At 38.8% G+C, this 14,694-nt stretch overlaps 1 protein-coding gene and 1 long non-coding RNA gene across 3 annotated transcripts; one reads left to right on the top strand and one right to left on the bottom strand.

Moving 5' to 3' along the window:
* Window positions 1-5,696: 5,696 nt before the first annotated feature.
* LOC145213808 (uncharacterized) lies at window positions 5,697-14,485 on the bottom strand. Of its 2 annotated transcripts, none has more exons than XM_080082217.1 (16): window positions 14,292-14,485; window positions 14,084-14,234; window positions 13,928-14,028; window positions 13,482-13,705; window positions 13,240-13,369; window positions 13,100-13,171; window positions 10,617-11,985; window positions 10,258-10,432; window positions 10,017-10,138; window positions 9,155-9,720; window positions 8,329-8,748; window positions 7,607-7,976; window positions 7,275-7,445; window positions 6,868-7,071; window positions 6,191-6,291; window positions 5,697-6,078 (listed from the first exon to the last, which is right to left on the bottom strand). In XM_080082217.1, the coding sequence occupies exons 1-16, from the start codon at window positions 14,380-14,382 to the stop codon at window positions 5,879-5,881; spliced, it is 4,467 nt and encodes a 1,488-aa protein (XP_079938343.1). In that variant the 5' UTR covers window positions 14,383-14,485; the 3' UTR covers window positions 5,697-5,878. The 2 variants fall into 2 exon arrangements, with proteins under 2 accessions (XP_079938343.1, XP_079938350.1); XM_080082224.1 differs by having other exon boundaries at window positions 14,084-14,231.
* On the top strand, window positions 7,830-10,519 carry LOC145213821 (uncharacterized). Its single transcript, XR_013856897.1, has 2 exons — window positions 7,830-7,895; window positions 10,271-10,519. It is a non-coding gene; the product is annotated as an uncharacterized LOC145213821 (long non-coding RNA).
* Window positions 14,486-14,694: the final 209 nt, after the last annotated feature.

Raw genomic sequence — 14,694 nt, 5'->3', positions numbered from 1 at the left:
GATGTATGCTCGCAAATGTCGCTCACACATAAACACATTTACAATATAGTGTCCAATGTTCAGAACAAAATAAAAATACATTCCGCGCCTAATATTTTTCTATAAATTGGCACAGATGTGTGTTAGAGCAAGTAGTTTCAACTCGTAAAGTCCAATTTATGGTCTCATTTCGTATTTGCCAACGAAATGACTTTTACCGATGTATGCTCGCAAATGTCGCTCACACTCGTAAAGACCAAATGTTGTAAAATTCTGAGTGACGATCCTGCTCGCCAGAATTGTACCAGAGAAGAGTACCTTCAGTTCTAGAGTTCTTTATCTGCTATATTTAATTAGCCGGTATTGGTTGTAAGCCACTACACCACGTCAAGGTTCCGACAATTGTAGTGGTTTTATTTTACAGATAAAATCATCATTTTGGTCAAAACAAAACGAGGCAAAAAAACTGTTAAACTTATTACAAACAAAAGAAACCCAGACACAATAAATTAACATTACTTGTTTGTTAGTGATGTAAATTACTTTTGTACCATCAGTTTTAACCTTTCCTGAATTTTTAAAATTGTAGGTTGGGTATATTAAATTTGATCTTTACCGCATCCAATTTTACTGCCGTTTTACTCGTGGTATGTCAAAGTGTCAGTTTTCATCACAAAATATGTGATTGCTTCCATGTTTAACACATGGGTGAAGAAAAAATTAATATCTAAGGTTTTAGTGTACAATAACTTGTCAAGTACGGATTGCTTAACAACAAACTGAGGTCTTATGCGTCTTCCCTGGAACGTTTGCCGAATTACTTGATCTCCAATTAGTTGTTGTCGCAGACGAAGGTCGCAAAAGTAATAGTCAATAAATCGTAATAGATCTGTCATGCAATTTGGAGTCAAACTGGTTTTATCTATTGTTATATGTGCATTGTAACTTCTCAAACGCTGCCTGTATCCCTTACTAAATAAACACAAACGATAACAATCAGGTCTGCTTCGGGCCTTTTCGGGTGTTGTGGAAATTAGATCTGATATATTGTTGGTAATATATTCATAAACTACTTTTTGTTGCCCGGAAAAACTGTGAAGACCACAAATTTGAACACCGTTTAGCTCCAAATCAGTGTCCTTGTAAATAATTCGTTCAGAAGATTTAATGGCGTTTTGGTCAATTCGGCGGCGCTTTCTGCGAATTACCTTCACTGGTTGGTGTTTAGCAACAGAGGTGGTAATAACATCGGTTTTAGTTTTTTTGTAGTAAAAAATACAACTTCCAGTTAAAACGCTATTCTTTATATACGTCCACGTCCTTTGTCTCACTGTATCGTCATCAAACTCCATTGCACCGCATTCATTAAATTTGTAGGCAACGTAATGACCAGAATCAACATCCAAACCAACATGAACCACAACTGACGCTAAAGCATACGTGACCTTTTGCGTATCAGAGCAAAATGACAACAATCGATCAGGTATTACACGCTTGGAACTCTTCGAACCTCCTAAGTTTCTGTGCAACACAATACATAAAATGTCGGAAGCGGTTGCAATATGTGAACTAATTTTCTGTTTTGCGTCCTCTTTACAAATTGAACAATGACCAGAAATAACATTTAAAAACTCGGCATCACAATATTCTTTATGATTGCAGTTGTCTGAAATGCTTTCAAACATCGGCAATGTCAAGACAGACTGCTCATGTGCGGATTTCACGACATTGCTGCAAGTCGTACACTGTTTTGTTGCTTGCAGCAGAAAAGACGAACTTAAACCAAAATCTTTAAAAATAGCGGTAAAATCACACAGCATAACAAATTCGCTTGCATCCTGGTGTTGCCCAAGCGTCCAATTTAAATGTATACAAATGTCACGCACCAGTTGCAAGTACAATGTTACGTTATCCCTTTTTTCAACTAGCCCGCAAATACACTCCGCAATATTTTTATTTAATGTATCGCTTGAATTTAAAAAAGTAGGCGCATCAACAAACAGGGACATCACAGCCTGTAAAACGGAACTAATCCAGCAATTGTTAAATTTATTAGGTAAACCACACACAACCAAGCTTTCTTTTTTCAAAAATGTGTTGATTTGTGTATTTAAACTAAACGACTCTTGAACTAACGCGTTGACAAGCCAAATTCTGTAGCTCATTGGGTCGAATGTTAAATGAGGAATTTGTAAAACATTTGCTGCAATTGCGTCGACCGTGTGACAAACGCACAAACCACAACTTGAATGATCCTGTTGTGTTACCATGGTGTTACTTTTTAAATGTACTTTGCCCTTTAAATACGTACTAAGTAAAGGAATAAAGTAATCTTGAAGCAATTTTTCTAAACATTTGTGATCCGAATTTGCGGAGTCATACAATATCATTTCCTTACTGCTTCTATTTACCCACAACACAACAAAATGACTGTTATACAACACCGGAATAATAATATTCTCACAAATCGCTTTATTAAAAAACATTCCTTGCAAAGCTTTTCGTAAATTTCGAAACTTCTTGCCCTCTAAAATTTCCGAAGCTACCACACTTGTAAGACACCCAAATTTACCCGGACAAATAATGTTACACAATCGAACTGTTCTTGCAACATAACAATCCACAACACGATCCGTTAGCCAGCCGAGTGAGGAATCGCTGTGAGAATTAGCAGCATTTTGGGTTAAAGCGGTGTATGTTTTACCACGGGGCTTGATACACAACGAACACAAGTCCAGCCACGACAATGACTGACAACAGGGTGTGGTGAGAGCGATGTCGAAAATCGAAGTACGGGTAAAGGGGATGTGATGCCAAATAAAATCAGACAGCTTCTTACCAGATTTTGAACGAATTGCATTCCCGGGACAAAATAAATGGAAATCTACAACTGGAGTCGAGACTAGCTCATTTGTTTGTTGTGCGGGCTTATGACCCTGAGATTCATTCTTATATTTAAGGCGCTTGGCACAGGTGTCCGATGAATAAAAACTTGTGGCATTTCTTTTTCGTTTTTTAAACTTAGACTCAACAACTGGTGTAATGGTTTGTGTTTCAGGTGACGCAGTAATTAAAGGTTTGGCTTTTTTCGCACGAGATTGTAAAACCGAATCACAAAACATTTTTTGCAAAACTTCAATAGACTCGTGGTATTTAACAACAAAGTCATCAATACGCGCGATTCGTTTGCCGTCAATGATGTTTGTTTTTAGATCGCCAAAATGTTGTTCAATTATACCTTGAGTTTGATTATTACGCAAAATCGTTTGGTGGTGGCACAGATTTAACATGTTGCAATGTTTTCCATAATTTTCGTATGCAAGTTTTTGTTCGGCCGTGGTCTTTTCCTCGTGCAAATGTCGGGACAAATCTCCAAGCATAAGCTTGGATGTGGCACATATTCTACTTAACACGATTTCAACTACTCGCTCGCAAAGTTCGGGATTGTAGTAAACATTTTTAGAATCAGTGGGCATGTGATTTGTAGACAACTTTAACAGGTCATCTAATTTATTTTTAAATCGGACATAGAACGGGGAACGGCTCTCCTGTAATTTGTCGGATGACTTTGCGACAAATATATAATCTACTTCATCTACTGTCGTGTTGCTGTCAAGGTCGTGGCTAGACGCGGGTTTTTGAGATTGCCCCTTCGACTTAAATTGATTAAAATGATGTTCAATCGTCGGCGAGGAAGCTTCGAAATTAGTTAACATGAAAAAACTGTTAACTAAACCGTCCAACTCTGAAATACTTGAGCACGCAAATATAGTGTTAATCCAATACACATAAGTTGACGTAATTGTTTTGTCTTTAGTGTATTAATTGCACAAAATTTTGGCGGCTTTCATAGCGTGAGTTTAGCAATTGTGGACAAACGTTTTTTGCAGGTCGCGGTCAGCTGGCACTCCTGTTACAAGCCATTGAGCCATCAATTATTACCAACTTGGGTTTTTTATTACCAACACCTTTGCTGCTTGAATGTATTTGCTTACACTTTGGCAACAAGCGAAATACGGTAAAAGTCATTTCGTTGGCAAATACGAAATGAGACCATAAATTGGACTTTACGAGTTGAAACTACTTGCTCTAACACACATCTGTGCCAATTTATAGAAAAATATTAGGCGCGGAATGTATTTTTATTTTGTTCTGAACATTGGACACTATACTTTATATGCGTTTATGTGTGAGCGACATTTGCGAGCATACATCGGTAAAAGTCATTTCGTTGGCAAATACGAAATGAGACCATAAATTGGACTTTACGAGTTGAAACTACTTGCTTTAACACACATCTGTGCCAATTTATAGAAAAATATTAGGCGCGGAATGTATTTTTATTTTGTTCTGAACATTGGACACTATACTTTATATGCCTTTATGTGTGAGCGATATTTGCGAGCATACATCGGTAAAAGTCATTTCGTTGGCAAATACGAAATGAGACCATAAATTGGACTTTACGAGTTGACACTACTTGCTTTACCACACATCTGTGCCAATTTATAGAAAAATATTAGGCGCGGAATGTATTTTTATTTTGTTCTGAACACTGGACACTATACTTTACATGCGTTTATGTGTGAGCGACATTTGCGAGCATACATCGGTAAAAGTCATTTCGTTGGCAAATACTGTTTGAAACCTGAAATGTGATTTTACAAGCTGATAGTTTTTCTCCCAGACCTCAAAATGTCGATTTGTACTTACATTGACCACGTTTTATGGTTTTTTAAAAAAATGAAAATGAAAAAATTTTTTGGGAAACAACACGCAGTGGTGCGTAACGCTTATTAACAATTCTCGCACTTTTCATTTCGGCGAAATTATGATGGTGTTTTCATTCACCATGCGAAACAAACTTAACTTGAGGGTAAAACAGAACACATATATTTATACCCTTTTAAACCTATAACTTTTGAAAAGTTCGCAAGATCGTGTTATCTAAATGCTGTTTGGAGCTTTGAGGCTTCGTTTCTGATGGTCTTTCATTACCAATCTTTTTGCCATTGCAGCAAGAACATTTTCTGCTTATCTGCTGCAGCTGCACACTGCACGGTTATGGTGCTTTCCCCAATAAGCAACACTTTTTGGGTTTTTAAGACGGGTCTTTCGTTTGACCCCAGTTCTGCTATTTTAGGTAAAAACATTTTGAAAGTTTATTTCCAAAACATATCCAAAAATCCCACTTTTGACAATTCAGATATTATTATGATTTCATCTGTCGAGGACGGATTAACGAGAGGTCTATCCAGACCGAATAGTTAATTCAGTTCAGCCTTTTTGCGACCAATGCGACACTTCGTTGTTGAAACAGAGTGTGTTATCTGTACGCTACCAAGGAATCACTTTTTGTTGAAGTGTCATGTTGGCTCACGAGCTTCGTGATTATTATCTGGGATAGGCTACTACCAGTGATTTCCCAGAAGTCAAACGGTGTGCCGGTTGTAGACAAGTTGTCCTTACCGGTTACAAAATATAGGTGCCTTTTAGTTGATATAATATTAACTTCTATGCCGTATTACTGACATTTTAAAATCCGTAAAAGGTTGTTTTTACCCGGCTCAATGGGTCAATGCAATACGTCAAACCCGACCTACAATAGTCTACAATACAGTACTGTCCTGTCGCATTTATCAGCTTTTCAAATTGAACTGGTTTTAATAGGAATTTGCTAGGTCTATTAGTTGTCACTTATCAGTTTTTATAAAAACTTTTTTAAAGTCATAATGTTTTACTGGCATTTAAATTTCAAAGTATTTTTGCATTAAAGCTTCAGATCTACATCAGCTTAAGAGTGTCTAATTTCCTAAACAGAAACACCAAAACAGCGAAAGTTCTATTGCTGTAGTAAATCCCAAAAAGGGAACAAAGCACAGCATAATCCAAACTCTCTTCAAGCACCCCCATAAATTGTACGTGTTATCCAATGATAATGAGACCAAACGCGTGCATATATTCCAGGTTGTAGGGGCTTTCCACACCCCTTGCCCCAACTAACAACCCCACCCAAGTAAAATTTGCCCCCAGCTCCAGAGCACATTAAAGGACCCCCGGAGTCACCCCAGCAAGAATCGATTCCACCTTCAGGATACCCTAAAAAAACAAATTTAAACTGTAAAACTAAGGAAGTAAATTGTGGTTATATCGTAACAAATGTATTTGATCATTCAAAATTTTATAAAGCTTAGTTTCTTATGATCCCTACCTGCGCATATTTCAGCCACAGAAACCTGGGCGTTAAGGCTTGGCCACGAATTACACAGTGAGTTTTTCAAGATTGGAACTTTGGCATATTTGAGAGGTTTTCTGAAACAAATTGGAATTATACAAAAAACTTTAACTTTAGTTTCTTGCGTTTTAATATAAGCTTATTTCATATTTAGTAAACTTGTATAAAAGCCCGAACTGTTTGATTCATATACTAGGCCTACCATATTTCCATCACCAAAAAGGAGGACACATTGTTTAAAACAACATAAAAAGCTACTTTTAGGGCCCGAAAAAATAAAAGCATAATAAAACGCCTTTTTTGCAGTCAAATGGTACAAAATAGTTTAGATAAAGTTACACACTACACATAAGTTTGTATTGTCACGAAACTGCTGTGTAAAATCCAAACATATTTTTTTTAAATAAGCTAAAGATGTATTTTTAGTTGCTTTCAAAGGCATAACTGTCACGTCTGTATTTAGTAAATCAGAAACTTTGAAAAGGAGGACATTTGGGCACTTTTTCTTGTTTTTGGAGGAAAACTTAGTTTTTGTTAAAAAGAGGACATGTCCTCCCAAAAGAGGACGTACGGTAGGCCTATCATATACTTCCAAATAACACTGACACATTTTTTGATCAGACTTTACCATTCAAAAAACGTTTCTTTGGCACCTGTAATCTGAAGAATGCCTCGACACAAATCCTTCGCTACCCCAACCAGCGATGACGCAAACGTCACCTACACGTACGTCATTATCAGGTAAACAAATTGGCTTTACTGTAGAACTGAATGTCACCGATGTGGATAAGTAAAGCAATGCAAGATCATTAACAGGAATACTCTGACCGTCCGATGCATCAAATATCCTACTGTACCTAAAAATGCAAAGACCGAGTAATTTAGGGGACAAACTTGTTTCATGGGATTTGAACCTTGAACCCAGGAGCGCCAAGTCAGCATAAAGTTTAAAATACATTCTTTGCAGACTATATTCAATTACACATATCAGGTCTGTTCGGGATTTTGATTTATATATGTTAATTATCTGATCTTTCAACGTGGAAGTTTTTATTCTTACCCCGGATGAATAACAGCTTTCGATACACGGTATGCAAGGCCGGTAGATTCAACATTACGGAAATGTTGTCCAACCAAAATCTTCAAGAAACTGAGGTCCGGTTTAAACAGAGACCAATCTTTGAAAAGGCGGCTTTTAGGCACAATACAATGCGCTGCTGTTAAAATCCATCTAAAACACACAAAAGTTAATATTCCCTCGTTGGAAGAGCAGCATTATCAAACAATTGAAAAGCGCAATTCTGAAACTTGACATAAGGTCATTTAACGGAGATTTGATAACAAGTCGATTTCCGAAAGTAAAAAGCAGGAGTTTAATATAGTTCGATCAACCTTTTTCCAATCAAAGTTCCGCCGCAGTTGGCACCTTCAATGAAAACGATCCACGGCCAGCTGCCAGGGCGAGCAGTCAGTCCGCCTACGACTCTCTGTTGAACCGTTCCTGCAACAGACCACGGTGCCACTTCAGCCTGACCACAGTCAATATTACGCTTTTTGGCTCCGTTCGGATTTGGAACAAAACGTACGATGATCGAGAAGCCTTTGTTGCTGTGTTCTTGTGAAAGGAGGGCGTCGGTTCGCAATCGAACAACTGCTGAGCTGCTGTTGATTTGGACACGAGGTGGGTGAGTGTGAACACCGCACAGTCGTTGGGTGTTATTTGTCAGATTTTGTCCGATGCTTACAAAGTCAATTTGACACCCTGCAAAAAGGAAGTTTGGTGTGAAACTGCTCGACTGTTTGTTGATCAACCTAGTATGAGAGATTACAGGATCAGGGTAATTGGCAAACATGTTTAGGTGGGTTATAAATAATACTTTTTTTGTTATTGTGGTCGAGGTTCGTGGGGTTTTTGAGTTAACGATCAAAGATTTTGCAATAAACAGGTGCTTGTTAGCATCTCCTAGGTATAATGGATGGTGTAACCACTTTAGCCGCGTAAAGTCACACGAAATAGATGCCACAACTAAAAAACTATTTTAAAAGGTGCAAATGTTTTAAGCTACACAACAATACGTGTAGAAATGTGTTTCCGTTACAAACCCACTATTTACCTTCGGATTGGTGCAGAATTAACTTCACGAATTCCACCATCACAACATAATCAGGTGAAGGAGCATGAAGCCACCAATCACAAGTTATACCGTATGGATAAGCAATAGGATAGCCCGGCGAGTTGACGATAGCCCCATTTTCGGAAACGTTTCCGCCGCAGCTGTTTCGCACAGTCTCTGCCAGAATTTTAAAGCCACGCTTCTCAATACTGTCGTCGCTTTTAAATTTGATCAGGAATGAACGAAGCGAAGTGAAAATTAAACCGTTCACGGCGCCACACATTCGTTTCAGGAGATTCAATCTGGTTAGGCTGCCATTGGCGGGATGGTAATTGGCTTCGTAGATTTCGAGATGATCGTTGTAACACGTGGGAACTGATTCCAGAGACAAGTCAGCAATAGTTAGTTGAAGTTCAGTTTCTAAAGTCAGCATATATCGATGTTAAAACAACGTGCAAAAATTGAAATTGTAAAGTAGGCAAGTTTTAACTCACAACATTTAACATTTTAAGTTGGTTTTCCAAGTAATTTGGAGAAGACAATTGAGATAACGTTTAGTTTAAAAATAAGTTGAGAACATGCTTAATCGCTGACAATCGTTTTTTTTTATTTTTGTCCTGAAAAAGTACGTTAATGTTATGTGTTTAAAAGCGTGCTGTAATTATTGACGAAAATGCTTTGGAAAAATCTGCGCATTTATGGCAAAAATCCTGCTTTTTAAAACTTGTTAACGTTTAAAGTTATAACAAATGATTCGAACAAATGTTTTCTGAACAACAGATTAGGTGAAACCCTCTTTCATTTCTCAACGGTAGCGATGTCTTACCATTGTTTTGGTATCCGTCTGCCTTGTGTACCAGCCATTTGCAAACAAGGTCTGAAGGATAGGGCGAGTTGTAATTCGGTGAGGTGATGCTGGCTGGCGCCTGAATAAAGATAGTCCGTCCTTCTCTGCAGCTCCGTAAAAGTGCGCTTTCGTCCTGTACGCCCTCCCTCAAAGTAGGCACTTCCTCTTGGGTAAGACCGTACATTACGAAACTGCTAGGCGAACGGTAATCAACTTGATAGTGGTGGTACGACAAGCGCGAGTGCTGTGGCATCTGGTTAAAGACGCCGGCAAAAATTGCAGTGGTGCCGGATACATTGGTTTGCGCAGCGTAAAGGTGAAACTGCAATCTCCACCCGCTACTACATGGAAGGTTGGACACGGCGTAAACTGTTGTTATGTCGCCAATACGAGGATTGAGCGTTTTAAAACAAAAGTAGATGATACGTAGAAAGCCCGGTTGGTATCCATGGTACAAACTGAACGAAGTCACGTCGTTGTATGCAATTTTCTCACGACTCCACTGGCTTGAAGATGGTGGATTATCAATTGCCTCTCGTACATACCTAAATACAGTAAAGAATTTTTAGTGTAAGAATACGCCGACTCGTCTGTGAATTTTTTACATTGGATTCGGGTCTATCCAATATCATTATACAGGTCATTGGTTTCGAATTTTATATTGAAAAAATAGAAAACAAACGACGTACCTTCACGAGCGTTTCTAGCGTTTACAAATACGACTTTACCAGCATAGTTTAAACAGCGGTTGGCAAAAAAACCTTTCCACTTCTTTATAAATGAGAGGTATTGAGATCGCTTCAGAAAGAAATCGACAAAAGTAAAAGAACACATGCTATACCTTTGGAAAATAATGCCGTTTTGCCAGGACCTGTAGACAGTTATATTGACCAGAACAGAGGTTGTATTTTCAATGTTAGAATTCCTGCAGCAATATATTGACTCCGGAATAGAACACTGAAACTAAAACAATCGATATGTCAATCATCAGTAAAACGGATAAAAGCAACAAACTTAAATCAAATTTAAATTTATGCGTTTGACCCAAAATCCCTGTGCAGTACTTTACAAATTATTCTCACCTCTTTTGTGCAGAAATTAGATGAAACGCCCCACAAGGGGGGACCAAACAGTTGGTTTAGACGCTGACACGCTTGGCCGTGATGGTGACCGATCTGCACCCATTCGTTAAAGTCATCTCTAACTGGAACTAGGCGGCTTCCATCCTCAACGCCATAGAAAGGACGATTCCCGTACCTGCAAAACGACATTTTTCGTCTATGATTTATGTTTCAGTTTTCGGTTGTTGCTAGAAGATAGCGAAATGAAACCGACCAAAACAGCCTTAAAATGTGTGTTCGCAGTATTTTAAAGGGGTGAAAATCCAAGATTATAGACCAAGTATTGTATTGACCCAGTGATGATAGTAAGAAGCACCTACTTGCAAATATCCTGTTGACGACAGAGATCCAACCCACTATTCGTGCACTGCTCCTTTGCGGCAAGCCACGTGCTATCGTTGCTTGGAAACGACATTACTTGCAAGTCTGAAGGCGGTTTCAGCATCTCATAGGTAAGGCGAAAATCATGTGTTACATTTACAAAATTTCTACTCCAAAAATCGACCACAAGTTTGTTACCGATTGTTATAAAACTAGGTGGCCGAACATCGCCACAAACTGTTCCATATTCAACCCAAAGTTTCGAATTCCGTTGGGCCGCCGTAGGACGCAAGGTGATAGCGGATTTGGGGCAGACTTGGTGAATGTTGTAGAGTAAGTTACCATAGCTCTTCCTAAAACGATCATTACGGGTAACCGTAACAAAATTCTGGTGGTTTGACCCGTTGGCAGGAATATCGAGTGTTGTGAAGTTAACTCGTATTATGTAACCATCGGGAGCGATAATTCTCCATCTACAGCTCAATGATAAGAAGGTTTCGTTAGGTGGAAAACGCGGCAGTGCCACAACACCGTTTTTACCCCGCAACTTTTGTATCCGCATACAAGGGTCATTGATTTGCTCCACTGCATGGGTAATGTTTGTTGCTCCAAACAACTGAAATGCATTTTCCTGGTAAAGACTAGACCCATCGTTTTGTGAATACAATCTAGAAGCATTACTGGAATCACTGGCAACATGTAAAGATTCAGACTCAGAGAAATTCGACGAAAATAAGTAAAACTGCATTTTGTATGGATTTTGGCATGGCGTTCTTGATATCGAGTACAGCTTAGTTTCCCAGCCTTCCTGTGATTGATGAGATTTCGCACAAAGGTGTACTGGAACTTCGTAATGTCCCATGCCATACTGCGATTGCAATACAAATGATAATATATCGCCTTGCATTCTCCTTCCCCGAACCCACGATACTTCATCAGTTTGTAATTCTTCAAGCGTGTTGTACGGGTGTAACGAAAATTTGTATCTGATTTTAAAGTCATAAACAGCAGTAAAAACATACACCGTTACCGGCTTCGAAGCAGGCAGGATTCTCCCATCACGATTGCAACACATCACCCTTCCTTCGTTTGCAACAGTTTTCGCTGGGCCTGTAGTTGGAGCCAGTCTTTCACATTGTTTTTCATGCGTTGGACCAACGTATATCCAGTCCCCATATTCGTTGTGAACTGGGATCCATTGGTCAGTTTTTCGTGGAAATTGAAACGTCACAAACTTGTGACTGGTAGTTGTGGTGTCATTTGCACATAAGTCTTCTGCATAACACAGTTCTTTCATAAATTCTGCACACTTTTGTTTTGCTGATTTCCAAGTAACTGGCACTCCTGTTTCAAGCATTTTAAACTTGGCTGTAAAAAAGCAACCGGCTTAAACGGTTTGAATTTTTTTCGCTTTAAAATTGAGTAGAACACACAACTTTTAGCACCAGTCCAAAGAATTTAGAAACAATCTTAAATTCCAAAAAAAGTTTTAATTTAAAACAAAGTATAGGTGCTGAACATAAATTCAATACTGCGATCCAGTCAAAAAAATAGCATTCGAATGACAGGAGCTTTTCCGGGATATGCGCTCTACCAACGGAGTCCCGCAAAGGTTTTCATCGTGGGTTCGAATCCCACCGCAGGGTATTTTTCTAGCCTGTGCTTTACCACAGGGGTGTGCAACCTTTTTCACCGTGGGGCCAAATACAATTACCATGATCAGATCGCGGGCCGCACCCCAAGCTGATTTTAATTTGTTTCATACCAAATATGCTTATATTGAGTTAACAAGTAAAAGTCGCATTTATTTATAGCTGCATTATTGCCAGGTCGCATAGAAATACCACCGGGCGCACTAATGAGCTCAAAAATATATGATAATTGGACTCTTTTGCCAGTAAATTAGAAAATTCCAGCGTCTCCGCGGGCCGCACGAACTTTATCAACGGGCCGCAGGTTGCACACCCCTGCTTTACCATATGTGGCAATGTCTGGTAACCGGTCTGGTGTAGTATAAAGTATAGGACAGTGGTTCCCAACCTTTCGTGGACCGTGGCCCCCTTAAAGTAACTTTTTGGCCTCGTGGCCCCCTTCAAGTTACCATGTAGGACCTGTGGCCCCTTAAAATGTAGATAGCAATCTCGCGTTGGAATGCGGTATTAATTTTGGCCTTAAACAGGTCTAATGGGGTAAACGAGCGTGATAAACCTCAGTATAAACAAATAGTATGTGAAATAGTCGATTAAATTCGGGAATAAAGGTAAAGTGAAAATGACTTTTAGTGGGTGTTTCTTGTGAATCTACGCCCGTGGCCCCCCGGAACACAGCTCGTGCCCCCCCCCCCCCCCCCCCCCTGGGGGGCCCTGGGCCCTGGTTGGGAACCACTGGTATAGGAGATTCATTTCTCAAAAAGAAGAGCAAAATCCAGGTCATAGACTACTCACTACTGTAACGAACTAAACAAACTAACAAATAGACGTACATCTTGACAAGTCTAGTTCACAACTGGGATACAAGTCAGTGTCTCCTCCTTGGCATTTAATCGACTGCAAACCTGAAAACATTAAATATGTATTAATTGAACTTTGTTTTCACATATATGTAATTTTTGCATAACATTACATTGGCCCCGCATCATCAGACACTTGTTAACGTTAGAATTTTGAGGAAATTCATTACACCAGGGCCAATCACCATGAGGACGATCTAATCCCCACGTTTTTGAATTGCGCCACTTCCATTGCTGCTGATTCTACACAAAATTTTGAACTGGTTGAGAAATAAGAAGTGATATCATTATATGACATCTTTATGGTCATTTTTTTCCTAAGCGTGCAAAAATTAGAAAAAAAACTAGGATTTACAGGATGAAATTTTCCTCCAAGTAGTGCAGAAAGGCAGGTAGTATCACGCAAAAAGGCCATTTCTTCCTGTGATGAAACTACACTTAGCTTTGTTGTTGCAGAAAGTTTTCGGCATTCAGCTTTTGCTGATGGTCGACTTTTTCTTGGCACTGGAAGGACCGAATGACAACTTCCATTAAAGTGATAGAAACCAGGAACTTCACAATTGTGATAGACCTTGGTATCTAAAACACATATTGCATAAGAGTATGAACTTATTGCATGCATGGTCTGATTAAACAAAAGGTCCCATCTTTTTAAATCATTTAGGGTGGTCACAGCTAAATGTTTATTGTAAACCCAAAAAGTACACACAGTCGTGCACATCAGTTTATTGTTCAGCTTCACGCAACACTACAATATTCCAACTTTAAAACCTTATTGGCCAGTTTGATTGTCAAACTTACCCACACATTTTGACCTAAAGCAGTATTCCCACTCAGAACCATTTACATAACACCATGGCATGGGTCTGTTGTATGGATTTCTGCAGTAAGCCCCCAGTTGTCTAAAAAATGTAAGTATACGATATTATAAGAGCTAACTAACAAATATATCTTCACCTAAGATCAACCCCTGCAGAAACATCTTTATCTGTCCAAGATCTACACTGTCTTCCTGACAAGGTTGTATTCAAAGTGCCTGTATATTCAAGATTGCATTGTTTAACACACCGCCTTGATTCATCGTATAATTCATCATCAGTTGAGCCTGCTAGACCAAGGTAACTTTGTTGGTTGTATTTTTGCTTTCACACAAGTATACACTTACCTGTTGTAAAGCATAATACTAAAGCCAAAATTTTGAAACTGTTGAACAGCTGCATAGTTGTGCTCTTATGTACATTTGGAATTACCTTCATAATCGACTCTTAATTAATTATGAGTTAGTTGTGCTCTTATGTACATTTGGAATTGCCTTCATAATCGACTCTTACTTAATTATGACTCATCACAAGTTCTCTGCTTAGAGCAGTTTCGTGCTTCAAGCTAAATAGACACTTGGTACTAAAAAGAGCCTCCAGCAAAAAAAGTACCAAAGTAACTAGAGACATTTGCCATTTAGTTTTTGCAAAAGGTTGAATGTTTTTTTAATAGAATTGACAGTTTTGTTATACTTTGCCAAATTAGGTTCATTAATAATAATATGAACACGCCCTTTTTGAGAACCAAAA

Source organism: Phallusia mammillata, chromosome 1 (assembly GCF_965637545.1).
Source record: "Phallusia mammillata chromosome 1, kaPhaMamm4.hap1.1, whole genome shotgun sequence".
Classification (NCBI taxonomy): domain Eukaryota; kingdom Metazoa; phylum Chordata; class Ascidiacea; order Phlebobranchia; family Ascidiidae; genus Phallusia; species Phallusia mammillata.
Note: the sequence above shows the minus strand (reverse complement) of the source record. Positions and strands in the feature narration are given on the sequence as shown.

What these genes read in the sequence shown, in the direction of transcription:
- LOC145213808 (XM_080082217.1), bottom strand. Translation starts at nt 14,382, where the DNA reads ATGAAGGTAATTCCAAATGTACATAAGAGCACAACTATGCAGCTGTTC. An exon ending in TCTGATGATGCGGGGCCAAT is followed by an intron (nt 13,172 to 13,239) that starts GTAATGTTATGC and finishes TAATGTTTTCAG; the next exon opens with GTTTGCAGTCGATTAAATGC. An exon ending in AAAGCTGTTATTCATCCGGG is followed by an intron (nt 7,072 to 7,274) that starts GTAAGAATAAAA and finishes TTGCATTTTTAG; the next exon opens with GTACAGTAGGATATTTGATG.